The 27618-nt window shown below is 40.2% G+C and overlaps 1 protein-coding gene across 1 annotated transcript in view; it reads left to right on the forward strand.

Moving 5' to 3' along the window:
- Positions 1–10952: 10952 nt before the first annotated feature.
- Positions 10953–27618, forward strand: part of LOC114647257 (uncharacterized) — a 29860-nt gene continuing 13194 nt past the window's right edge. The window contains exons 1-4 of the mRNA XM_028795908.2: positions 10953–11050; positions 13413–13467; positions 14180–16016; positions 16283–16420. Coding sequence (XP_028651741.2) covers positions 10978–11050; positions 13413–13467; positions 14180–16016; positions 16283–16420 — 2103 coding nt within the window. The 5' untranslated portion in view covers positions 10953–10977. The remainder of the gene's footprint in view (positions 11051–13412; positions 13468–14179; positions 16017–16282; positions 16421–27618) is intronic.

Here is a 27618-nt window from a genome sequence, read left to right on the forward strand (position 1 = left end):
AAAATTACTCCAAGCATAAGGCCAAAGGTACAAAGGAATGGCTTACAAACTATAATGTTAATGTTCTGGAGTGGCAGAGTCAGAGTCCAAATCTCTATCCAGTTGTGAATTTGTGCCTGGAATTGAGAAGGGCAGTTTAATCACAATCCCCATGTAGCCTGACAGAGCTGGAGCAGTTAGATAGATAGATAGATAGATAGATAGATAGATAGATAGATAGATAGATAGATAGATAGATAGATAGATAGATAGATAGATAGATAGATAGATAGATAGATAGGAAAGGCACTATATGATAGATAGATAGATAGATAGATAGATAGATAGATAGATAGATAGATAGATAGATAGATAGATAGATAGATAGTAAAGGCACTATATGATAGATAGATAGATAGATAGATAGATAGATAGATAGATAGATAGATAGATAGATAGTAAAGGCACTATATGATAGATAGATAGATAGATAGATAGATAGATAGATAGATAGATAGATAGATAGATAGATAGATAGATAGATAGATAGATAGATAGATAGATAGATAGATAGATAGATAGATAGAAATTTATTTGCCCAGGGAAAATTTTTATAAAAATACATATGGAAGCGAAAGGTCTGTGATACGGTTTGCATATTTGTAGCTAGAGATCCACAAAGGAAGAAAATGACAAACGTATCTTAAAATAGTTTTTTATTCCTAAGCTTTTGACAACCTGCCAAAAGCAATACACAGTATAGCAAGTGAGGGGTGGGGGTGTGGGGGTGTGGGGGAGGACGACATAAGGGGGGTGGATTAATAAGCTGGGCCTCGGAAGGTGTTGCTCATAAAGTGTTTTTATTATTTAGATGATCTTCTTTTTTAAGCCTGCATATACTGGGTTCAAGTCCAAGTGTCAGTTAATGGCATTTTCATTAGAGACCCACGATTCAGCCAGCTCTCTGGCATATATATATATACACACTATGGTCTGAACACACACCAGAACAACTAACTGAGCCTGCCCTTTTAAGTAGCTTGTAGATTCGGGGGCCTCTCTTGAAGTGATGCTACTGGCACAGTACACCACAGCAAAGAACATCGCACTGGCCATCATAGCATTGTAGAAAATGTGAAGGATGTCACTTCCAACATTAAAGAAAAACAGTCTCCTAAGGAAAAAGAGCCTGCTGTGCTCTTTATTATATAGTGCCTCTGTGTTCCAAGACCAGTCCAGACTATCATTGATGTTGACCCTCAAGTTCTCTGCAGGCACGCAGCACCTCAACATCCACTCCTTCAATTTTGACCACTCTTTGTTGCTGTGAAAGTCAATAAGCAGTTTCTTGGTTTTGCTGATATTAAGATGCAGATAATTCTCTTTGCAATAAGAAACAATGTTCTCCATGAGAATCCTATCTTGTGTCTCAGATGGCTGGATGGTATTGAAAACACTGGAGAAATCAAAAATCCGAATCCTCACAGTGCTGCCAGGTTTGTCCAGGTGAGAATAGGCCTTGTGGAGCAGACAGACAATTGCATCCTCCACTCGAATCTTTATCTGATAGGCAAACTGCAGTGGGTCCGGGTGGTCTATGAGAAGAAGACTCATGTAGTTCAGGACGAGCCTCTTAAAGGTCTTCATGATGTGGTTTGTAGTCATAGGTGAAACATTTTTCAAAGAAGAATGGAGAAAACATTGCAGAGTTCAAATGTATAAAAATGGCAGACAAAGACCTGTGCACACAGACTCAAGGCTGTCATGGTTGTTAAAGTTGCATCTACAGATACTGACTTGAAGGGGGATTAAAACTTGTGACTGATTATTGTGTGTTTTACATTTGTAATGTAGCTCACTTTCCAGAGATCTGTTTTCACTTTGATATTAAAGAGTATTTTTCTGTTGATCAATATCACAAAAAATAAACAAAACCCTGCAGTGGTCTGGCGCCCTGCCCGGGGTTTGTTTCCTGCCTTGCGCCCTGTGTTGGCAGGGATTGGCTCCAGCAGTCCCCCGTGACCCTGTAGTTAGGATATAGCGGGTTGGATAATGGATGGATGGATAAACTAAACCCATAGTAATCCAGTTTTGTATAAGAATTTAAAGTGAAAACATACAAGGAGTGAATACTTTTCATAAGCGCTTTAAATGTTATGTTTTAATCAGTCTTTGTAAACTATGATAGTCGCCCTGTTAATTAGGTGAATGGCTGCTCCACTTACTGCCAATAAATGTTACTCCAGTCAGGGTGTTAATGGAGGATGCTCCTCTTCTGTATCCCCCCCCCATTGCCTCCCATTCTAGTCCTGACTTGGCAGCCCGCTAAAAATGTAAACCACATAGCTATGATCCTGAGCGAATGACTTCTACCATCTCTCCATTATAAGAAAGATAGATATAAATGATGTACAAGCATATAGTGCCTTGGTCTGGTGTTCAGCATAGAAAGGCACTATATAAAAACAGACTGACTCCTGGCAGTGAGGAGTTGCTGAGATATGAATGGACTGCTTTGGTTGAAATGTAGCTCAAATGGAGGTCATATGCTCTCTATGACTTCTTGATACTGTAAGGCACAGAAATCTGGAGTTCACATTAAGAGCAGCATTAAAGCAGCCATTCTCCCTTCTGTGACTCCTCTTTACTTATTCTAGTAATTACCCAGATCTGCTTAATCCAGTTTAGGCTGTGGGTGGCTAGAACCTATCCCAGCTTCATCAGACACATGGCAGGGATCAGTCCGCACAGGCCATCAGTCCTTCAGGGGGGCCTTCTCATACACACACCCATATGGGGCCAATTTAAAATGGCAGGTAACACTTTAGTTTAGGTGCTGCAAACACGTATCTATTACTCATATACTTCTATGCAACAAGAGCTTAACAAAGGCTTTGTTTGGTCTTAGTAACATTTACAAAGCATCAGTGAAGGTTACGGCCTTCTTTGGAACAGAAACAGTGCAAGAGGTTCTCCACAGCAGCAGCACTTTCTGGAGCTTTGGGGACAGTGGATACCACAAAGTCGGGAAGCACAGGCCTTAATCATTGATTCCATTCGGTACCACAGCCTTTCCTGTGTGTAGCTTCCTAAATTGTCTCGTTACTTGATCTTACGTTATGGATAACACATACTGATGGTCAGAGCTGGACTCATTAATGGCCATTGCAGTTGAAGATGTGGTGATGGTGTGGGGAAACTGGTCAGTGGAAGAAGGTGGCAGTGGGATGGTGTTGGGAGCTAATGAAGAAGGCTACAGTAAATAGGAATTATGGGTAAATGTTTAAAGCTAATAATTATACTTCAATTTCATTGAATTCTTGTAAATATAGGAAGCTTGTCCATTTATTTCAGTGACCTAAATGAAAATGATATGTTTATGGAGCTGTCTTGGTAAGATTATAACTGTATTGTCACCATCATCATAAGCAACCTGTTAGGCTGGCAGTTTAAATAGCGACTATATAATTATTCTGTAGTTGTAATGGTATTTTGATTATGTGATACAAATATGTTTTTTTTCTTTAGGGAAACGTTAAATGCAAATAAATAAATAAACAAACAAACCCTTCTAATACAGAAGAATTCTTATATGTAAACAGATGCTGCGATAAGAAAGCTAACATACTGTACATTCTCATATAGCAAATTCATTGTTTTGCTTCTAACAACCGCCATATTATGCTCTCCCATGTCCTGGCTTCTATTTCATGTCTTCAGGTTTCCCTGTACAGGTCTGGCAGTGAGGATTCTACTAAAAGCAAAGGGGTTGGCAGGGTGCTATTTACAGCTTCGCCTAGAGCAGCAAAAATGCTAAAGCCAGCCCTGATGGCAACAGACATTGTAGGTTGAAGATATCCTTGGGCTTTCTACCAGTATAAACCAATTCAGATATAGAAATCGGGGTAAAAGTCGAATCATCAGACCATATTACTTTTTTCCATCGCTCGGTCCACGTTGTGTGCTCTTTATACCAGGCTGCGTGTCTTTGTGTATTGGCTTTTAGAGTATTGATGTTTTCTAAACTCCAGCCCTGTCATAAACTCTAGCTTTGTGAATCTCACAATGTACCGTCTACCAGCTTTTGTTGACAATGGGTCACAGAGGCACTGACTGAATTTTCTGGTAATTTCTGACGCTGTGCTTTTGCGGCTTTTACCAACTATCCTGTGAAGTGTCTGTCTGTCCCTGTCTGTGCTTTGACTTGTGACTGGTTTCTCTTTAACAATGTAGTTTTTTCCATGTTTGGCATACACTGTCATTATTTTAAGACTGATTCCCTTTACATATTAAATAATTTTGCAGCTTTTGTTACATACACCTGCAAACAGGTTGGTGCAACCATTAAGGCGAATTAGGCATTCATATATGGTGGTGATAATAAGTGGGGGGGAAACCTAACAGCATGGCTTAGCTACCGAACAGTTGGTTGGCACACTAATAAGCTTGGCCTAAGGCACAAAATAACCTAGCAGCAGCACTGCCAACTGTGCACCTACTATTTGGCCTTTTGAAACTCAGTTAGTTGGCTTTGAAACTCACATACGTATAAATAGTGCTAATTGGGAAACGTTTGTAGCTTACACATCCAGTACTGTTATTTGTCAATTAACCTTATGACACACCAAAGTCAAACTCCTTTCTCGGGGGTGTTTCCGTTATTTTGTCCACCACCCTATCTACACGACAACTTCGGGAAAGACTTATTTTGAAAAGTTTGACTGCAATTCGAAATAGAAGAACTTAATGCTGCAGAAGAGTCCGCTTCAGCCCATGTATATGTTTATTAACATACGTCTGTCTCCTCAGCACTGTAGCAAATCTAATCTTGAACCACAGAATTTTGGGAATATCAGATGCACCAATCTGAGCAGCGAAGTGGTCTTTTACATGGTTAAATGACGGCAGGGCTCTTTCTATTCACGTGATTTCTACAAGTAAGCACCGAAATGTTAAAATAAAAGGTGAGCTCGAGTCAGTGCACAGAAGACGAATTAACAGCGAATACGTGCAGCACAGTTGGGAGGACGAACCTTGGGACGTCTGAGCTCGGGGTTTCAGCACGGATTGTGTGATCTCAATTTACAGCAGGCGAGTTTGTCAAACACAGCCGACGTACAGCCGCTCCTGAGACTCGGGCGCGAAACATGTGACGTCACTGAGCAAAAAAAAAAAAAAAAAAACAACACAGCATTTCCCGTAAATCGCCAAGCGACGGAGAAAGAAAGACTGGCAGCAGAGGGCATGGGCGATCTGTTGTACTGTTTTCGCAGTTCGTCAAGAAGGGCGAACAATCTTTCTGAGGACAAAGAATGCTACGTTGGCTTCATGTAGGCGCAACAGGACAGTCGGGGTAAGTTCAACCTGTCCGAACCCTGCGGAGCTCCTCAAGGGGATTTCCACTCACGCAAGTAAACGTGCGATCAGTAAGTGCAATCGCTTTCTAACTTTCTGCATCTTTCACTAAATACAAAATAAACGTTTCTTTTTTTTTTAATGCTGGGACCACCTCGGTGTGTTTCTCATTACCAAGGTGAATACAAATCAAGATAACGACTGTGACATGCTTTCGCATCTTGACATATCGAGTGCACAGCCACAAAGAAGAAGCGAGCAAACTTCTGAAAAGAAAAATAAAGTTGAATCCGTCGACCCCGCGGACGACTGCACCTCTAGAAGCCCGGCAGAATTTGGGAAGCTGGCGTTTGTTTCTCCATACGCATGCACATATAACTTCACGCTTTATTATAACATACTGCTACAGTTTTATTGTTAGACTTCATTATAATGCAAATGAAGAATTGACAGGGGAACAATCTAAAGTATAGGAAGATAATTCCACCGACTGAGGTCACAGCGATTGCAGCTATTTCTTAAAATCAAGAATCGTATCTGGGGTTACTTTTTACCTGCGAAATTATCATCAAATACACACAACCTCCAGTCCATCCGTTTTATGAACCCATCGTTTCAAGTTTAGGATTGCAGGGAAGTCATCCTTGTATCGGAAAAGTGTATGCCAGCCTTGCGTGGGACACCAGACTCACTATGGAAGCAGAAGCCGTTTCAACAGGAGTGTTTATTCAATGACTCCATTAGGAGAAAAGAAAAGAAAAAACCTTAAAGGTGTCATGGCAGTGCAGCTGGTATCAAAGTTGCCTCACAGCACTGTGGTTTCCAGTCCAGTAAGTACATGTTTATGTTTGTATTTCCTGCTCATTTCTGTTTATGTTTTCTTGGACAATATGATAGTATTTAGTCCAACATTTACAATAGATAGTAGTTTGGAAATAAAATCACACCAGTCCTACAATTACAATTTATAGTTCCTATTGTATTCTGACACTTGTTTACTTTTAAGGTGTTTTTTTTCACTCTACTCCACTACTAAAAGTTAGTATCCAAGGTTATTGTCCAGTATGGAAATTATTGTAAAGTGAATGATGATCTTGCACTGAGGGGGCAAGTTGCTGCCTTATGGGTTGTGAGTCCCCTGTTCCTGCTTGTGTAGAGTTTGCATATTCTTTCCAAGGATGTGTGGGTTTTTGCCCCGCAATGATATGAGGGTTAGAATGATTGGTGATTGCAAATTAGTGTGGGAGATGTGTGTGTGAGGAGGCCGTATGATGGGTTGATTTCTGCCATGCACCTGGAGTTATCAGGCACACCTCCACCCAACTCAAAATTTGTTTAAGGCATTTTGAGAATCTAATATGTAAAGCTGAATATGTGTTTAGTGTGTGTGTGTGTATGCCTGACTAATATACAAATCCACACTGTTGCACGGAATTCCCATTTGTACAGGGGAAGACCATAGTTAACAATTTCGTTCCAAAATGTAGTTGTTGTCCCCACCCCAGGTAATGCTGGGTACACCTCCTTATGTTTGTCTGGTGTGCAAATCCACTTCTCTTATCCTATCTCCTCCACATTCTGCACAAATCCCCCTGTGTACAATGGTACACCATAGGCTTAATGTCTTTCCAAAATTTGATATGCCTGCTAGTTTCTATACTGTATATGCCAGGTATTTTACCTGTGGGGTAGTACACCTTTCAGATTATAGTGTTAATAAAACATTTAGAAGAGTTACTAACACATGTCTTATACTATCTTGTGCATACAATGCTTTCAGTGTACTGTATATTCTGTATATGCCCTGAGGTCCACAATTTTCCTCGGATAACAACACATATGACAGCATGGCTGAATTAATTGACATTTACCACCTAATCACCCATTTTCTGTTTTGATATACGGTATATACAAGTAAACACCCATTCATTGTAAATAGTGTTGTTTTTTGTTGTATGAGAATGGTCTAGAATGACTAAGGAGTGTAAAAGTCTTACTTTTTAAAATGACATTAAGAACTGTCCATTTTTATGCAAATGTATATAATAAATCAGATTGTGGTTACACAATGTGAAACTGCTGTTTTTATTTAATTTCTTGTCATTTTCTAAAGCATGTTTATCAAAAAATGGCTTATAGTTTGGTAGATATATGGCTTTTCCTGTTATCTAATATTGGACATTTTCAATAATTATATTTTGAACAATTGCTTCTTATTCTTAAAACAGAGATTTTGTTTTCCTTTCTTTGTTATACAGTAGTATTCTCTTGTCTTTAAACAATTTTTCACTTAGACAGACCGTGTTGTAAGGTGGCAATGTTAAGCGCTACAGCACTGTGAAACTGAGCATATTGCATTCTTTACAAATACTGTATATCCATCCATTTTCCAACCCGCTGAATCCGAACACAGGGTCACGGGGGTCTGCTGGAGCCAATCCCAGCCAACACAGGGCACAAGGCAGGAACCAATCCTGGGCAGGGTGCCAACCCACCGCAGGACACACACAAACACACCCACACACCAAGCACACACTAGGGCCAATTTAGAATCGCCAATCCACCTAACCTGTATGACTTTGGACAGCACCAAACAAATGTAGCACCAAAATAAAAATTTGGTATGGAATGGTGCATACAGTACTTCCATGTAAACTTTGCTTTAACGATACCACAGGAAATGAGTCAAGGCAAGATATTACAGTACAATTCAACCAATTGTACCAATCATCTGATCAGCATAGGGAGGAAGAGTGAAAGGTATTAGGACAGACACAGCGCCGGCCCCTGGAGCGGCGGTAGAATTACAGTCACTAGAGCCCTTCAGCTGTGCACTATGCATATGAGCATGACAATAGTGAAGATAGAATTATACATTGTAAACTATTGTAGATAAAAGAGTAAAAAAGTAAAGAATAGCAGAGGAAGCATGCACTGGCCATTACCTACTGATGCAAGAAAAAAACTGACCTAGCCACACTTACCATGAACTCTTTACCTAAATTGCACTTCTACTCACTGGACAGGTGCAAAGGTTCAAACTGTGGAAAGAACAAACAAATAAATAAATAAAGAGGACACTACAACCAAATGATAATTTCCAAAGATTCCTTTTTCAGGATACAGTATATGCACATTACGGAAACGTACTTCAGTAGGCAAAACTACTAAATATAGTCCAATAAGAAGCTGTAATTATTAAACTGCAATTATATGTGGCAAATGAAGCCATATAATAATAAAAAAGCAGCCATCCAATCCATATGAAAAAACTAAGTTCAAAGTGAATATTTATTTACCTCAGCATCTTGTATATTCAAGACTCACTGCCAAAGCCCAGAAGTGAAAGGCTAAAAATGTGTTTTTAACATTTACAGCACTTTATTTCTACCCTAACACATAATTCAAATGAGTGTTTTCTGTAGATTGTTTCTTACGATAATATCAATTGTTGGTGACATGTACTTTTCAGTAAAGTTCCCTCTGGAGTCCCAAACACAGGCTGCTGGGGACATTGACCAACAGTGACTTAGTGAGAGTATGGATCTGTCTAGTGATCAGTTGGCATCCTGTCACCTCCAGCCAGCTGGTACCATAATGGGCTCTGGCTATGTTTAACCTGACGGGGGAAAGTTGGTTTAGAGTTTAGGTGTATATATATATATATATATATATATATATATATATATATATATATATATATATATATATATATACCCTAAGTTCTTGTCAATAAGCCGCGGCTTATCTAAGGAAAAAAGTTGTGAAAATGAAAAAATAGAATATCGGCTTATACATAAGTCCGGCTTATACATCCATCGCGGGGGTTGCGTTCCAGAGCCACCCGTGAAATAAGAATATCCGCGAAGTAGAAACCATATGTTTATATGGTTATTTTTATATTGTCATGCTTGGGTCACAGATTTGCGCAGAAACACAGGAGGTTGTAGAGAGACAGGAACGTTATTCAAACACTGCAAACAAACATTTGTCTCTTTTTCAAAAGTTTAAACTGTGCTCCATGACAAGACAGAGATGACAGTTCCGTCTCACGATTAAAAGAATGCAAACATATCTTCCTCTTCAAAGGAGTGAAGCAAACAAATCAATATGTCTGTTTGGCTTTTAAGTATGCGAAGCACCGCGGCACAAAGCTGTTGAAGGCGGCAGCTCACACCCCCTCCGTCAGGAGCAGACAAAGAGAGAGAGAGGGAGAGTTTGTTTTTCAGTCAAAAATCAATACGTGCCCTTCGAGCTTTTAAGTATGCGAAGCACTGTGCAGCATGTCTTTTCAGGAATCAGCTTTACAAAAGATAGCAATGTGAAGATAATCTTTCAGCATTTTTAGACGAGCGTCCGTATCGTCTAGGTGTGCAAACAGCCCCCCTGCTCAATCCCCATACGTCAGGATCACAGATAGTCAGCGCAAGAGAGAGAGAACAGTAAGCCGGGTAGCTTCTCAGCCATCTTCCAATAGCGTCCCTTGTATGAAATCAACTGGGCAAACCAACTGAGGAAGCATGTACCAGAAATTAAAAGACCCATTGTCCGCAGAAATCCGCGATATATATTTAAATATGCTTACATATAAAATCACAATTTAAATGACCGCTGCGCGCTCGTGTTGACTCGGCGACGCCCAGAGCAGAAAGAACGCGCTCCGGCCGCTCCAACCGCGCCATGCGGGGAGTGAGAGAGACGCCAATATCTCACACTCTCTCCCCCCTTAAAGAAATTAAATGGGCGCGAGTGAGACCACTGACCTCCCTCCCTTCTATTAGTTATAGGTTATAGTACGTTCGGCTTATCCATGAGTCCGGCTTATCTATGATACGATTTTATTTTAAAAATTCGTATGATTTTTGGTCTCCGGCTAATACATGAGTCCGGCTTATAGACAAGAACTTAGGGTATATATATATATATATATATATATATATATATAAATATTACTGTTAATGATATGATCTTGATGTTCTGTTAATATGCCTTTATTGTATGTTAGTTTTGATTTTATGTATAAGTTGTCTGTCTTTTGATAATGAAAGAATATTGTTTTATACAATGTATTTTGTGTACCATATGGAGGCCATAAAACTCATGTTGCTGTGTGCCTTTTCAAATAAAATGAGCTTTATGGCCTCCAACATGCTCTTTATTATTTCTTTCTCTCTCTCTCTCTCTCTCTCTCTCTCTCTCTCTCTCTCTCTCTCTCTCTGTCTGTCTTTCTCCCACTGTCATTTGAGGGTAAGGTACCCTTAGCATGCCCTATGGGTGTATTTCATACCTTTTCCCACAGTGCTACAACCTCTCCAGTTCTCAAGTGTTTATTCAGAGTTCTTTAGGGAACATCCTATAATGAAATGAACTGAACTTATGTTTCTTGGTGGGCCTTATCTTTAAACATTGGGGCACAGAGTAAATCTCTGTCTGCTAGCGTGAGTTTCTTTCTTTTCTCTGTGACTATCCTATGTTCTATGCTATCTTCTTGATATCTTTGTAACTGGTAATATTTTGCCAGCTGGACCTTTTAGACACTTCTCACTATGTGAAATGTGTTTCCATTAGTAAAATTTGGTCACCAAACTTAAATCTTGTTAATTTTTTTCAATTGCAGTACATAGTCATCTAAGAAGCAAGAACATGGAAGACTCCAAAAGTGATTTTAGTTGCCACTCCTCAAAGACCATCCCAGCTGAGGATAAAGACCCACCAGGTGGGTGCAGAAGAGTTGTACAGTAGAAAATGGTGGGAGATTTAGAAGATTTTAAAAGAAATCACCACAATAGTTGAGGATGTTTTTGGTGGTAGGGCACCCATAATTATTGCTTGACAAGTTATTTTACTGTAGCATGCTCACCTTCATGTTTATTAGCATGTGTATACACAGTAGTACAAAGTGTATGTAGTAAAATTAAATTCTTACTTAAATATTTTCTTAAAACATTGGCAGTTATACTGTCAATGACAACATACGTCACACGCACACACAAAAAGCTTACATGGAGTGAAAAATATGCTCTCTGAGCAGATTACTAGGAACACTAAAATGGCCTCAGTTTTTTCGTGGTGTGGATTCCACAAGATGTTGGCAACATTCCTTTGTGATTCTGGTTCATGGTCACATGATTGCATCACATAATTTCAGCAGACTTTTGTCAGCTGCACCTTCTTGTTGCAAATCTTCACATCCCAAAGGTGTCTTACTGAATTTAGATCCAGTTATTGGGAAGGCCACTAAAGAACACTAAACTCATTGGCATGTTCATGAAACCAGTTTGAGATGATTTTTGCTTTGTGACATCGTGCTTTATCATGCTAGAAATAGGTATTACAAGATGGGAAAATTGTGGCCATGAAAAGATGCACATGGTCAGTAACAGTACTCAATTAGTTTGTGACTTTCAAGCAATGATTGTTTGTAATAAAGGGCCCAAATGTGCCAAGAAAACATTCCCCACACCATTACACCACCACCTCCAGCCTGTATGTATATACAGTACAGTATATATTGTGACGGGTGGCCGGGTCCCATGCCCGGCCGGGACGCCCCTTCAACACTGAATCCGGGGGAGCAGCCATGGGATGCACTCTACGTCCCCCGGAATGCTTGGTGGCAGCCCTCCTGGGTTACATCGGGGCAACAGAGGTGAGACTTCAGGACTCAGACCTCTTGCACCCCGTGGCCACCATCCAGAGGAGCTGCATGGCTTAACAAGCCTCTGTGGGCTGGAAGGCAGTCACACCCGGAAGTACAGGCCAATTAGCACCTGGAGCACTTCCGGGAGGGCTACAAAAAGAGCCTGAAGCCACTACTCAGGGCCAGAATCGGGAGGAAGAGGACGAGGTTGCCTGAGAGGAGTGGTGGTGCCAGAAGGGCATATTTGTGGGGATTGGTTGTGCTTTATTTGACGTGCTTTGGGACTGTGTATTGCCTGTGGGGTTCACGGAGAAAACGTGCCCCACAGGTGAAGAAAAATAAAAAGTCTTTGTGCTTTTACACGTGCTTCAGTGTGACTCTGTACCGGGTCAGGCACCTATATAGCTCCTTATTTCACAATATTTTAAAGAATTTGTATCTCTGAATCTACTGATGCAATAATATCACCTTTAATAAAAATAATAGTGCATTTCTAAGGCAATATGTGTTGTGCTGGGAGCTGATAATATTCTGTTTCACTTTCAACACCCTAGGAGGTGCTGGGTACTAGGGGTAATGCAGCCAGTAAAATTGGATACCACTGTGCACTTGTAAAAAGCAAGTAAGAACAAACACTGAAATCTGAACTTTCTTCAGATATCTGAGGAAGGAGAGCCACTAGTGAGCCTTCTTGACGATACCCAAAATGTGTTGTGCCCACTTAAGTTAATTTGAGTAAATCTGCTTACCCTATCAACACCCTTATGTCTGATGTAGATGGTAATATAGACTTCTTTCCTCTTCCTGACATGAAGGGTGAGATTGTTGCCCTGGCATTACTTTGTCAGTCGGTAGACCCTTTCTAAGTAAGCTTTCTCATCATGGTTGGTGATTTGGCCAGACAGTCATAGGGGAACAAAGGGAGCTCAGCTCACTAACCTGTGGAGTGTCTGTGCTGAGTGCCAGTGTAGAGGACCTGATGCAGCCTATCCACACATGCTGAGGTCTGTTGGCTGTCTAGTCCCAAATCCAGTTACAGAGTGTGGCACAGAGTTCCTAGGTTAGGAGTTTGGTGATCAGCCTTGATGGTAAAACAGTTTAAATACTGGTCAATGTTAAATTCTCAATAGTGGTATATGGTTGTAATGACATATTAATACATGGGTACAACCTAAGGTTAACTTCGATGTTCTGTTAATAGGTTATTAACTTTGATTTATATGAACTGTATAGTTACACATTCCAACTGTTACATACAACTTGACCTAGAAACATTTGATAAACATATTTAGTGAAACTAAGCACATTAAAGTGTTACAAATTCAATGAGCTTAACGTAAATATTGTAAGAATCAGATTTGTTGTATTTAAATACAAATTAAATCATATTGTTACATTAAAAAATAACAAGTAATCTTTTTTTTATATTAATTTTAAGATTCAACACACTTTCAATGTATCCAGAATGAAGAAGCCAAAGATGATCATATTGGGTAAGTATTGATGCCCTGAATAACTGAGTGAAATGTAAATCTTAATGACGATTTTGATGTAAAATACATATTCTGGAAAATGTAATCACTAGACACTTCCAAACTCAGCTGCAAACTGAAAATAACTCCTTCCAAAAATATTCAAATCACACAGAACAAAATCAGAATCCAGGATTTGTATTCAGTAAAATTAGGGAATTGGTCAGTGGTCCAGATATGTTTGCAAGGTATTGTAGATATACAGTGCTCATAAAAAGTGTTCATAATAAAATGTAAAAATGTCAAAGGGGTGAATACCTTTTATAGGCACTATGCATGGCAGATGAGGCACTATACACGAACAACAGATAGTACTCTATTGTTCCTTGAAAGGAAATTCACTTGTTCTAGCACCAGCATAGAACATAAAATCCAAATACTGTACCCATAGTGCTTAACAAAGTACAAATAAAACATGGGTTAAACACCCAGAACTACCGGTATATATACAAAGTATCCAGGTTACATTCATGTATACTGTCCCTATGCCAATGTGCCTGTTATAAGTGGAGGCTGAGATGAAAGGAGGAGACATTATTCAAAGAGATGGGTGTGGGCAAAAGAGAGCCCTGGCTGCACCCCGGCATACATAGGTGGGCTAAGTCAATGGATAAAGATGCTCTAGAAATACAGTATTGTCCAGCTGATAACCAGTGGCATTTGTGTTTTTCAGTTTTGAAGATGTTATAAGGAAAGATGGCAAAATTCCACTTGCTGCTGGAGAACAAATTCATCACATCCAAGATGGTCTCAAATGCCCAATAATGATGGAGAGTGACAGAGACAGTACAGCTGCTCTCTTACCATCTGGTTGCTCTCAAAGTCACCCTTATGCTAGTAGAGTCTCCATCAAAGAAAGCAAGCATTTTGAAGAGCAGGATCTTCACATGGAGCATGGATCACTTGACTCTTTGACTTTGAAACCTACTCAAAAAATCTCTGGTGATAAGTGTTCTACTTCTCTTGAGATTCTTAAGTCAAGTATAGTTGTAGACAGTGCCACCACTAAAATTTGGCATCTGGGTAATGGAGCTAGACAGTGTCTTCTAAAAGAAGGGCAACAAGCACAATTTAATTTATTGCCTGCAGTTAATATAGTCAAGAACATTGAGGAGAAAAAGGAAGACTGTCACCAGCCTCATGAATCAGTCTTAGACATTTTGGCTTGTGAATTGCCAGTTGAAAATCTAAGAAATCAGTACACATCAAGGCAGGAAGGAGAAGGTCATGCCAATGAATGTGGCATCGTATCAAGTTCTGATCTTATGGAACACAAGCACCGAAATCCTTTCAAGTCAATAATGTATGTTGAAGCAGAGAAAGAAGTTCAGTCAGATAACTGTTTTAATGTTCATTGTATCTGTGATCCACCTACTGAAGGTGGGGATTTTTCAGGCCACCATGTTTATACCTCACAGTCGGAGACCAGAGGCCAAGGAAAATGTAACACCTCATTTGAATTATGGCAAAAGAGTGATGAAAAATCTGTATCTCAGCATCTGAATGATGGAGCTCAAGAAGAAGAGCTTTCTAAGATGAAGTCCATGGATGCTCAGTGTCTTAGTCTGGTTGTCGAAACTGGAGGTGCTTGTTCATATGTTGAACTTAAAAAAGTAATCATGGGACAGCCAGCAGAAGAGTCTATAGGAGTGATCCTGAAGGGAACAAAAGAATTAGCCATAGAGGAGTATGAAATGACAACCGTGGAGGTGTCAAAACAGATGACTTTGGAGAAGACAAAATGGCTGACTGCGGAGGAATTGAAAGAAACAGTGTTAGAGGAGTCCAAAGACACAACTGTGAAAGGGTCAAAAGAAGAGACTATAGAGGAATCAAAAGAAACAGCCGTCGTAGCTTGTGAAGAGACAACCGTGGAGGTGTCAAAAGAGGTGACTTTGGACTGGTCAGAAGAGCCAAATGTAGAGAAATCAAAAGAAACGGCCTTTGTGGGTATTACAGAGACAACCGTGGAGGTGTCAAAAGAGGTGACATTGGTCTGGTCAAAAGAGGCAACTGCAGGGGAATCAAAAGAAACAGCCTTTATGGGTTCCGAAGAGACAACCGTGGAGGTGTCAAAAGAGGTGACTTTGGAATGGTCAAAACAGGCAACTGCAAAGGAAGCAAATGAAACAGTCTTTGATGGTTCAGAAGAGACAACCGTGGAGGTGTCAAAGGAAGTGACCATGGAGGGTGAGGAAGAGGCAGTAGCTTCAGAGTCAGTGAACCAGAATGCCGAACCATTTTCATTTTCATATAGCTATCTTGAGAAAGCAGATTGGCCTACCAAACGTGGAGTTTGGGGAACCCGAAGTGTCTGCACAGAGTCTTTTATCAAACATTCAGTGGAAGAAGAATATGGGCGGCTTACTAGAGAACAAGGGCATCATTTCCTGGATCAGCTAAGAAAAATATACCTACGAAATTCATCCAGTTTCTACCTGCTTGATTCTGGACTTCTTGTTTCTCAGGCTGAGATGGAAAATTTCAATGACAAAGTCCTTGTAAAGATGGTGAGTTTCATATTTTTTCACAAAAAAAAAAAAACAGGAAAACAAACTTAACTCTCATATATACCTAATATCAGAATAATTAGAAGAAATACTTAATTAAAAATATTCATTAGGGTACATTTAAAAAGTTGAAGTTTTGGACACAAGAAAGCCACACAGAGAACTGTCCTTATTATGAGTTGAATTGCTCCCGTAAGAATTTACTCCTATCAACATGTACAGTATTTATAGTGCCTTCCTCCTTATCTTTTTTATTTTTGTTTCAGCAAGATGATGTGAAATTGGTGCTTACTCCAACTTTGTGTGGGGACTATCGATATCAACTCTACATTGTCAAACACCTCTATGACAGCTGGTACAGAGGCATTGATAAGGTGACAAAGGAGACCATTTTAATGAAGAGAGTAAGTCACAAATTCCCTGTATGCTCTTGTAAAATGCAATTTTAGCTGCTGCATATTTTCCTTTTGCAGCCCTATTAGAATTATCACTTCTACTCTGTTGTGCAGTTATCAGTAACGAAAGGCCAGATTTGTGCCTTTTTAACGTGGTATAGGGGAGTGCTTTTTCTTCCACCTGGTTGACTTTTCCTTGATTTTCTGTCAATAATGTTTCTTCCGGTTCTGCAAGCTCCATGTTTGGTAAAGTTTCACGCCTACATTTTTAACAGAGATCTCATACTGTAGTGATGTACCATTGGTAATGGTCACTATTTGTCAGAAAACATGTTGTACACAGGTGTCACTAGTGAGGAATTGTCTAGCATTATGCTCCCACTCTCTCTCAAGCTCTGCCTCCTATGGTGGCAGTGGGGGGAGCACTCAGTCTGTAAAATATACCTGGGTAAAATCGGTTAATTCTCTACTACAATGCAGGCTACCTACCTCTTCGACAAGAACATCAACCTGAAGCATCCAGTGTTGGATTATGTGTCATCTTACCAATATTCTGGCATCCTACAAGCAGAGCAAAATTTTCTGGTTATAATCTAATAGATATTTCCAAGAACCTCTTGAGAACTGGTAGCAATGTATTTCTTGTATCTGCTATGTGCTTTTTCTAATATTTTTTTCTAACATTGTACTGTTTAATTACTTTTTAAATTGATATTATATTGTTACCTTGCTACCCCTGTAAAATTCCTTGTAATGGTGACACTCTTTTAAAAGATGTCTTATGTAACAAGACCATAACAACACTTCTTTGAGTCTTCATAACACAAATCATCAGTTAATTGTTCTTTCATCTCTACAATGTAACCTACTAACAAAACGACACTTTGGAGTTGTCTCAGGGGCTTAACTAAGATAACTTATTTAGTATAAGAACTATTAACAAATCATTTTACCATCATGTCCAGATGCTACACTGCACAGAGATGAATAACCTATCTACTGATATTTAATAAGTGCTGTGAATATGAAGAAGAGCCTTTGTTACATAAGATTAAATGAGTAAGAGATGCATTTTCGCAGTACCTAAACTAAGGTTTTTACCAATAATGCATTAGCTGAGCAGGTTCAACACAAACTTAAAAATAAGAAGATTCTGACCTGCAACAAGTTTTCTTTTGCCACGTTGAACCTCTCAACTTTTCCTTCCTCCAGGAACCCATTTTCAGTTGAGCTTAGCATCACGACTGTGGACTACTGTTAGGAGCGGTATTTAGAGGGATACTTGCTATTTAGAGAACACAGCCGAGCATTATTGGTGTATAAGGTTATTATTGTCACATGTAAGGGGCCTACTGAAATTTGTACTTGCACTCAATTTGTGACACATCACCACTCTCTGCATTATTTGCTATTCTTTAAACTGATAACAACAGCAAATAGAATGATGGTTTTAACTGAGTCTGTACTTAGACTGAGCTTTTAATGTGGCACCATTCTAATTTTATTTCATATGTAATGAAAATTAATCATACTGAGAAATCAAATTGGGATCAGATGTCGTGTCTGCGTGGGTTTCCTCCGGGTACGCCGATTTCCTCCCACAGTCCAAAGACATGCAGGTTAGGTGGATTGGCGATTCTAAATTGGCCCTAGTGTGTGCTTGGTGTGTGGGTGTGTTTGTGTGTGTCCTGCGGTGGGTTGGCACCCTGCCCAGGATTGGTTCCTGCCTTCCGCCCTGTGTTGGCTGGTATTGGCTCCAGCAGACCCCCGTGACCCTGTGTTCGGATTCAGCGGGTTGGAAAATGGATGGATGGATGTTTCCCAAAATTTACATGATTGACGTAAGGTCCTGATTTTGTCACATCCCTACATAGATCTGAAACATTTTATTCGATTTTATCCAACTCCCATTACGTATCTTTGTGGATATGCCATATAATGTTCATGTATGATACATGCTGTTATAAATCATTCACTCATTTGTACATTCTTAAATTTCTGCCTCTTTGAATAACAGGGTCTTGTACAGTCAAAGCATAACTTGGCACAAGGCAAAGGCCATCCTGAATTGAATGCCAGTTGATCATAGGATACAGTACCTAGATGGCTACACTTACACAATCACCCACCCAGGGCCAATTTACTGTCATCACTTTACTTAGCACAAACATTTTTGGGGATATGGGAAGAAACCAAAGTTCACAGTGAAAACCCAGGTGGGCACAATAAGAACGTGCAAAGTTCACACAAATAGTACCTGGACAAAGTTTTAAATTGGAACAGACTTTAATGAGGAACTGTGTGAAATAGGGGTCAGCTATTTGGACATGTGCCCCCTTATAAATCATCATGACAAAAATAACAGACCCAACAAGGATACATAATGTCTTTCATGCTCTGCTGAAAGTTTAAGGAGCATAGCACACTACTTATGTGTAAATGCATAGTACTGCTTTCCTCATTCCCAATAAAGCCAGTTGCTGGCCACTATAGAACTAAGTGTTGTGCCTATTTATATCTTTCTATTTTAAATTATTTTCTTCATAAAGTACATTGCAAGGTGCAAGGAGAACAGCAAAAGAAGTGAGCACTGTTTGTTACATTTTAGAATCAAAGACAAGTATCACAACTAAAAGGGAAAACCAAACTGAAAGTCACAAGGTGTGCAAATGGTCAAAACCTGTAATTGTCATAAATAAATTTGCTCAAGAAGTAGTCTTCCCCTTATTTTTAAACAAAGATCAAATGATTTAACATGTGTCTTGTGCTTAAAATAACATGGCTACCATGCCCGCACATTCCATAGTGAGCAAGGTTCATGAATAGAAACAGTACAGTACAATAGAGCAATACCACAGAATGAAGAAGACGGTGCCATCATTGACAAGCAACACTCGAACAGAAAATATAAACTTAGCAATGAAACATATTAATACCAATGTAACAAATGAATAGAAAAAGACAACAAAACAACACTAACTGAACTCAGATCCTGACACCACTTCTGACATTTCTGAGCTGGAATATCCTTATGGTGTATTCTTGGTTACAAATAGTCATTATTGAATTTACAATTTTCTACACTTTATGGAACATGTAAGAGCAATATGTCGTAGCTACTGACTCAAGTACAAAGGCTGCTGAAAGATTTGATCCTAAACCTGAAAGAGATATTCTATTGAGAAGGTTTTGTAAGAAGCCTAAGATTATTTTTTGTCTACTAAAATATATGAATTAAAGTTTCCAGCATTTATTGTTCATAGTGTATGTTTCATATTTCAGAATCATGTCAACATGAATTCCAAGAATATAACCTCAATTATTAGGTGCTAATTGAATTTCTAACATTAGAGAACATAATGCCTTCAGAGATTCATTCCTTCCTAGTTAAGTGATACCAGGCCCAGTCCACATCATCTGCAACATGTAAGAGATTGGCTACCAAATTCCTTTGATGTAGGATGTCTCTTGAAGATGGCCTAAGGTCTGGCCAGACCTGTACTTTGACGACAAAATACAAAAACCATGAAGAAGAGTCAAAGAGTATGTTAGGTAGCAGACTGTAACATAATTTGGTAATTCTTCTTTTTCTTTCGGTTGCTCCCGTTAGGGGTTGCCACAGCGGGTCATCTTCTTCCATATCTTCCTGTCCTTTGCATCTTGCTCTGTTACACCCATCACCTGCATGTCCTCTCTCACCACATACATAAACCTTCTCTTAGGCCTTCCTCTTTTTCTCTTGCCTGGCAGCTCTATCCTTAGCATCCTTCTCCTAGTATACCCAGCATCTCTCCTCTGTACATGTCCAAACCAACGCAATCTCGCCTCTCTGACTTTGTCTCCCAACTGTCCAACTTGAGCTGATCCTCTAATGTACTCATTTCTAATCCTATCCATCCTCGTCACCCCCAATGCAAATCTTAGCATCTTTAACTCTGCCACCTCCAGCTCTGCCTACCTGCTTTCTGGTCAGTGCCACTGTCTCCAACCCATATAACATAGCTGGTCTCACTACCGTCCTGTAGACTTCCCTTTCACACTTGCTGATACCCGTCTGTCACAAATCACTCCTGACACTCTTCTCCACCCATTCCACCCTGCCTGCACTCGCTTTTTCACCTCTCTTCCACAATCCCCATTACTCTGTACTGTTGATCCCAAGTATTTAAGCTCATCCACCTTCGCCAACTCTACTCCGTGCATCCTCACCATTCCACTGACCTCCCTCTCATTTACATGCATGTGTTCTGTCTTGTTCCTACTGACCTTCATTCCTCTCCTCTCTAGAGTGTATCTCCACCTCTCCAGGGTCTCCTCAACCTGCTCCCTACTATCGCTACAGATCACAATGTCATCAGCAAACATCATAGTCCATGGGGACTCCTGTCTAATCTCATTGGTCAACCTGTCCATCATCATTGCAAATAAGAAAGGGCTCAGAGCCGATCCCTGATGTAATCCCACCTCCAACTTGAATGCATCCGTCACTCCTACTGCAGACCTCACCACGGACACACTTCCCTCGTACATATCCTGTACAACTCTTACGTACTCCTCTGCCATTCCCGACTTCCTCATACAATACCACAGCTCCTTTCGAGGCACCCTGCCATATGCTTTCTCCAGGTCCACAAAGACGCAATGCAACTCCATCTGGCCTTCTCTAAACTTCTCCATCAACATTAGAAATGTCTGTGCATGATGGGTGTCCTGAATTTTAACTGCATAAAGGAACCACCACTCCTTCCATTGATCCAAGTAGGTTCTTGAGCTCATGAATTTCAACTAGGACAAGTTTAAATAATGTTATGTAACTGAAGTGGAAAATTTGAAACATCATCATATGCCAGAGCCCAAACAACAATCAAAACAATGGATTCGATTTTTCAGTGCTACAGAAATTCAAGGTTCAAGCCACTGTTAGGAAGATCATGAACACATTTTTATGATACTGAGAGTATAGTCCATATTGATTACATGTCCTAAAAGGCCTATACAGTATAAGAGTCAATGTTATTTTGTTTTGCTTTGACGTTTGCGATAGTCAATAAGGGAAGAGTGTCAAGGAAAACTGCCAACCACCTGCTCCCATTGCCTAGATTACAAAGGTTGGTTTGCAAAACACAATTCAAAGAGATGCCCCATAGTGAAGGGTAAATGGGATGGAAAGTGCCAACGATCAAGACGTCAAGTCAGCTGCAGAAAAGTGAATGCACGAGAAAGAGATCATTCTTGGGTCATATAAAGGACTGCTAAACATTACAATAAGTTTTAGTATTTCCGTTAAACTCCAAACTTTATGGCCACACCTCATGCAGCATGCTGTCAATTTTTCACACTTTACTGTCCACTGTGAACGTGTTTGCCAGCGCTATTACTGCCACGTGCAATTGATGCTGAATATATTTGGTTTTGTAGCCAAAACAACCTTGTACACTACTCTTCATACATCTCCTAAAGAAAACAGGCACCCTGTATTTAGACAACATAGTGATTATGTTAGGCCAGAAAAGGCTACCCTAGTGGAAACAAAACATGAGGTCACGTCCAGAGTTATTAAGAAATGGGAAAAAAAAGCTAAATGTTAATTGTACATTCTTAACACTTAGTAATATTTAAATATGTGTATAACCTGCTGAGTATTATATGTGATTTGGACACTTTACTGTTATGTGGTATCACAGCCTATTTCTTACAAACCAGACACATTTATTGAAAGCAAGTGGCAAGTCACAACTGAGTAGTAAAATTGTGTTATTTCTACAGCTGCAAACCGGCCTGTTAAATAATTTGTTCAGGGTCACACAGTGAGTCGGTAGTAACGTATTGGAATGGCAACCTCACATTTCATAGTCTAATAACTAGGCCATGTTAAGTAAACCAGAAGGTTTCACCAGACTTTTACATAAATAAACAACAGAAGGCAAAAGTGTTTTGCGAGTTGTAGTTCCAGCTTTTATCAGATTAATACTTTTTATCATACCGTACTACAGAATTAAGGTACATTCACTCTTAAAACAGCCAAGCTATAAAACTAATGGCTTGCATGAATTTAAAAGTAATTGTACCAAAGTCCAAATGCCAAGTCTTTTAGTTCCTTATTTAACTTTATTGGTAATATTCATCTTTTTCCTGCCCGTTGGTGCCAAGAGCCCCTCCCCATTATAATTTCATAACTGTGATAAATTAATATTCTTGCCAATTCCCTTCATGAACACTTGAATTTTTTTTTTAGTTACACATTTCTGTATTGGCCAAGTTATTACTATAATTACTCCTGTAAAATATTTACTCATGAATATAAAGGACAGTCATTACCATGCTACCGTGCTGTCATGCGGATTTTATTTGCTTCATTATTTTCTCTATTCACTGGAGTCCTATTCTGGCTTTGGATTTGCAAAAACAACCTGATGATTTGCATCTCATGTGCTGGTGGAGCTTGGGTGTTGAGATCTGCTTAGATTCAAAAAATGTCAAGTAGGCTATTGCTCAGATCAAAGATCTAAGCCTCCTTTGCATGCAGGGAGCTTAGGAGGTCCTGCACTACCCAGCTTAGCTATGCCAATATAGTACCCAGTGATTCAAGGCATGTGGGAGGAATAAGTGCAGATATACCATCAGAACTTCACATTGTTAGAAGACCAAACTATTAAACTTTATGTGACTGAAGTCTCTTTTATCATTCTGTATATATGATTTTTATTTAAATCATGTGACAGAAAATAAGTTCATTTTTCCATTCACTGTGAAAAAAGGTTAGCTTAACAAAACAATTAACTTAATTGTGCATACTGTCTCAGTTGAACATAATTCCAAAGTAATTATAAATATTATCATCATTTCCATGTTTATAGAGAATCCCTTTGGGTAAGCGGCAAGTTTTCAGACTTGTATTTTATAGTTCAACGCGTACTCCCCTAGAGATCACATACATGCAAGTTGGTGGTTCATTACCCTGAGTTTCAAATCCCACCATTGTCTATGCACATTTCCTATTTGGTAACACTTTAGTTTAACTAATGCAAAAATGCACTGATTACTCATGTACTCTTGTAACAAGACCTTAACAAAGGCTTCTTTTGCTTTTAACTACACATACAAAGCATAACTTTACTTTGGAAAGGTCACAGATGGCTGAAGTGAGACACATTTCTCTTCAAATTGTATACTTCATCATGTGAATCATTCATATTCAGACATAATTTTACCAGCATATCAAAGGCTTTTAGTAGGCCACACTGCATAAAGAAGAATACCCACTTCACTGATGCTTTGTAAGTGTTACTAAGACCAAAAGAAGCCTTTGTTAAGCTCTTGTTGCACAGAAGTATTATTAGTAATAGATACGTGTTTGCAGCACCTAAACTAAAGTGTTACCTGCCATTTTAAATCGGCCCCATGTGGGTGTGCGCATGAAAAGGCCCTCCCTGAAGGACTGATGGCCTGTGCGGACTGGTCCCTGCCATGTGTCTGATGAAGCTGGGATAGGTTCTAGCCACCCACAACCTAAACTGGATTAAGCAGATCTGGGTAATCAATAGAATAAGTAAAGAGGAGTCACAGAAGGGAGAATGGCGGCTTTAATACTGCTGTTAATGTGAGACCCCGATTTCTGTGCCTTACAGTATCAAGAAGGCACAGAGAGCATATGACCGCCATTTGAGCTACATTTCAGCCAAAGCAGTCCATTCATATCTCAGCAACTCCTCACTGCCTGGAGTTTATACTTGTACATCATTTATATCAATCTTTCTTATAATGAAAATATGTCAGGAAAAGAAATTTGCTCATGGTCACAGCTATGTGATTTTCATTTGTAGTGGGCTGCCAAGTCAGGATTAGAATGGCAGGCAAGGGGGGAGTTTCAGAGGTGGAGCATCCTCCATCAAGACCCTGACAATAAAGGGATGTGTGACTGGAACATCATTTTATTGGTGGAACGTGGAGCAGCCATTCACCTAATAAACAGGGCGACTATTGTAGTTTAGAAAGACTGATAAAAACATAGGAATTACAGCGCTTATATAACGTATTCACTTCTTGGATGTTTTCACATTAAATTGTTATACAAAATTGGACCACTTTGGGTTTAGCTTGTTTGTTGATCAACAGAAAAACACTATTTAATGTAAAAATAAAAACAGATCTTTGCAAAGTGAGCTAAATTACAAATATAAAACATACAATAACCAATCGCTAGTTTTCACCTGCTGGCGCCCTGCCCGGGGTTTGTTTCCTGCCTTGCGTCCTGTGTTGGCTGGGATTGGCTCCAGCAGACCCCTGTGATCCTGTAGTTAGAATATAGCAGGTTGGATAATGGATGGATGGATAGTTTTCACTTTCTTCAAGTCAGTATCTGTAGATGCAACTTTAACAGCCATGACAGCCTTGAGTCTGTGTGCACAGGTCTTTGTCTACCATTTTTATATATTTGAACTCTGCAATTTCTTTCCCCATTCTTCTTTGAAAAACTCTTCACCTAATGACTGCAGACCAGTGGCACTTACATCTCACATCACAAAGATCTTTTAGAGGCTCATCCTGGACTATAGAAGTCATCTTGTGGTAGATTCACTGGGACCACTGAAGTTTGCCTATCTGATAAAGACTGGAGTAGAGGATGCAATTGTCTGTCTGTCTGTGTGACGATGCAGGTCCGCTACCATGTTCCCAACGCCTTCCGGGAGCTCTGAACCCCTCACCGTCAGTAATGTTACCAAGATGAGTGGACATATGAGGACAATTCTCAAATGAAGCCAGGGGATATTTCCCAAAAAGTGCATAAGTGCTTTTATTAAAACCAACAAAACAGTGTCCAAACAAAAAGTGCAGTGCATCAGTTTCAATAAATAAATCCGTAAAAACAAGTGTCCAATGGGGATAAAAAAGCATCAATAAATAAATCCATTAAAAAGTGAGGTTAAAATGGAGTCTCTCTCATCCTGATCTCGGCACACATCCTTATCTTTCTCCTCGACTCACCCATAACTTGCGTAGCCGGCAGAGACCCAACAGCCAGGAGCTCCTTCAGCCAACCTCCGTCTTGGCCTCCTTACGGACGTCACTGCCAGACCGTCCGAGATCAGCTCTACTCCCTTCATCCTTTGTGCTCCTGCAGTCGCTCCTCAGATCCCTCAGGAGGACACCTGCCTTGCTCACCCCACTCGCTCGAACATTCAGTGGGGCAAACTAGACCCTAGAGCGCCACAACCAAACGCTCCTTCGTGGGTCCCCAGCTCGTTCTGTCTCCTCTTTCTCCTGCTTAGACTGCCTTTCCCGTCCTTTAACCTCCATTATCTTCCACTTTTCCTTGATCGATCTATCCATTTGTCCCTCTATCCCCCCTTTTCCTGGTATCGACCCGTATATATAGCCCCATCTCCCCGCGCCTCCATGGCTGCAGCGCCTTAATCACACCGCAGGAAGCCAATGAAGCAATTGAGAACGAACGAACGCACCCACGCATGCTCCAACTACCTGATTAACTCCCCGCGGTTGTGCAATCACGCCCACGGAGAACGACACCTGGCCCTTTTTTTTTTTGAAGCCGCGGACTCGCTATACCACAGTCCGCACCAGGCTTATTCTCACCTTGACAAACCTGGCAGCACTATGAGGATTCTGTTTTTTTTTTTAGTCCTTCGCTGCCTTCAATACCATGCAGTCATCCCTGTTAAGGGGTAAACTCAGATATGCAGGTGGATGAGCCTATGGTGTCCTGGAAAGGTGCTATATAAATAAAATGTATTATTATTGTCATGGATAATGGACTATCTGTCAGGCAGTTTGTGAGGCTCAATGACTGTGATTCTGATACGGATGTGAGCAACACTGGAGCAGCACAAGGAACAGTCCTGTCTCCTTCACTCTGTACCTCTCAGACTACAACTATAACATCCGGTCATGTCATCTGCAGAAATTCTAAGATGACTCTGCACTTATGGGGTGTATTGATAAAGGGGATGAGACAGAGTGTAGAAGTCTGATGGAGAACGTTGTTTTTTGGTGCCAAGAGAATTATCTGCAACTTAACATGAGCAAAACCAAGAAACTGGTTATTGACTTTCACAGCAGCAAAGAGTGGTCACTATTGAGGGAGCGGATGTTGAGGTGCTGCACGCCTGCAGAGTACTTGAGGGTCAACATCAATGACAGTTTGGACTGGTCTTGGAAAACAGAGGAATTATATAAGCAAAGGCAGATCAGGATCTTTTTCTTAGGAGACTACTTTCCTTTAATGTGGACATCCTTCACATTTTCTATAACACTGTGATGGCCAGTGCGGTTTTCTTTGCTGTGGTGTGCTGGGCAGATAGCATCAGTTTAAGAGAGGCCCACCGAATCTACAAGCTAATTAAAAGGGCAGGTTCAGTTATGGGGTGCACTCTGGCCCCCCTGGATGCATTAGCAAAGGAGAGAAAACAAAACTTTGTGCCATTATAAACAAAGTGACACACTGACATTGAGGACTTTCAGCCAGCGAATTATTCAGTACGTCAAGAAAGTACTGGGACTCCTTTATACCAACAGCAATACGCCTGCATATTGCCTCACTGTTTCAAGTTAAAAATGTCTTCCTTTTTAGTTGTTCTGGTGTGTGTTCAAACCATGGCTTGTGTTATTTATTTATTGAAAGAGTTTCTGTAAAAATCAAATTTTCCCTGGGGACAAATAAAGTTCTATCTATCTGTAGTGACTCTACTCTGTTGGGCCCCTGAGCAAGGCCTTTAACCTGCAATTGCTCAGTCCTGTGTATGACGTTAATCTGCATCCATCCCTGCAAGTAAATCCTCCAACTTGCAGGGAAAACTTGGGTTTTGGTGGCAGGAATGGCACTCCAGCCATGGTAAAAAAAAAAACTCACACTGTACAGTGTGGTGCTGGGGTGTCAACTGTCACACAACTGCACTCGGATCTCAATCTGGGTGGTTCTCCATGTGCTGGGTGTGGCAACGCGCTGTAATCAGCGCATGCTGCCAACCTCTCCTCTATCTATCCATCTAACTGCTCCAGCTCTGTCAGGCTACATGGGGATTGTGATTAAACTGCCCTTCTCAATTCCAGGCATAAATTCACAACTGGATTGAGATTTGGACTCTGACTCTGCCACTCCAGAACATTAACATTATAGTTTGTAAGCCATTCCTTTGTAGCTTTGGCCTTATGCTTGGAGTGATTGTCTGTCTGGAAAACTAATCATCTCC

Source organism: Erpetoichthys calabaricus, chromosome 2 (assembly GCF_900747795.2).
Source record: "Erpetoichthys calabaricus chromosome 2, fErpCal1.3, whole genome shotgun sequence".
In the NCBI taxonomy this organism is placed as follows: Eukaryota; Metazoa; Chordata; class Cladistia; order Polypteriformes; family Polypteridae; genus Erpetoichthys; species Erpetoichthys calabaricus.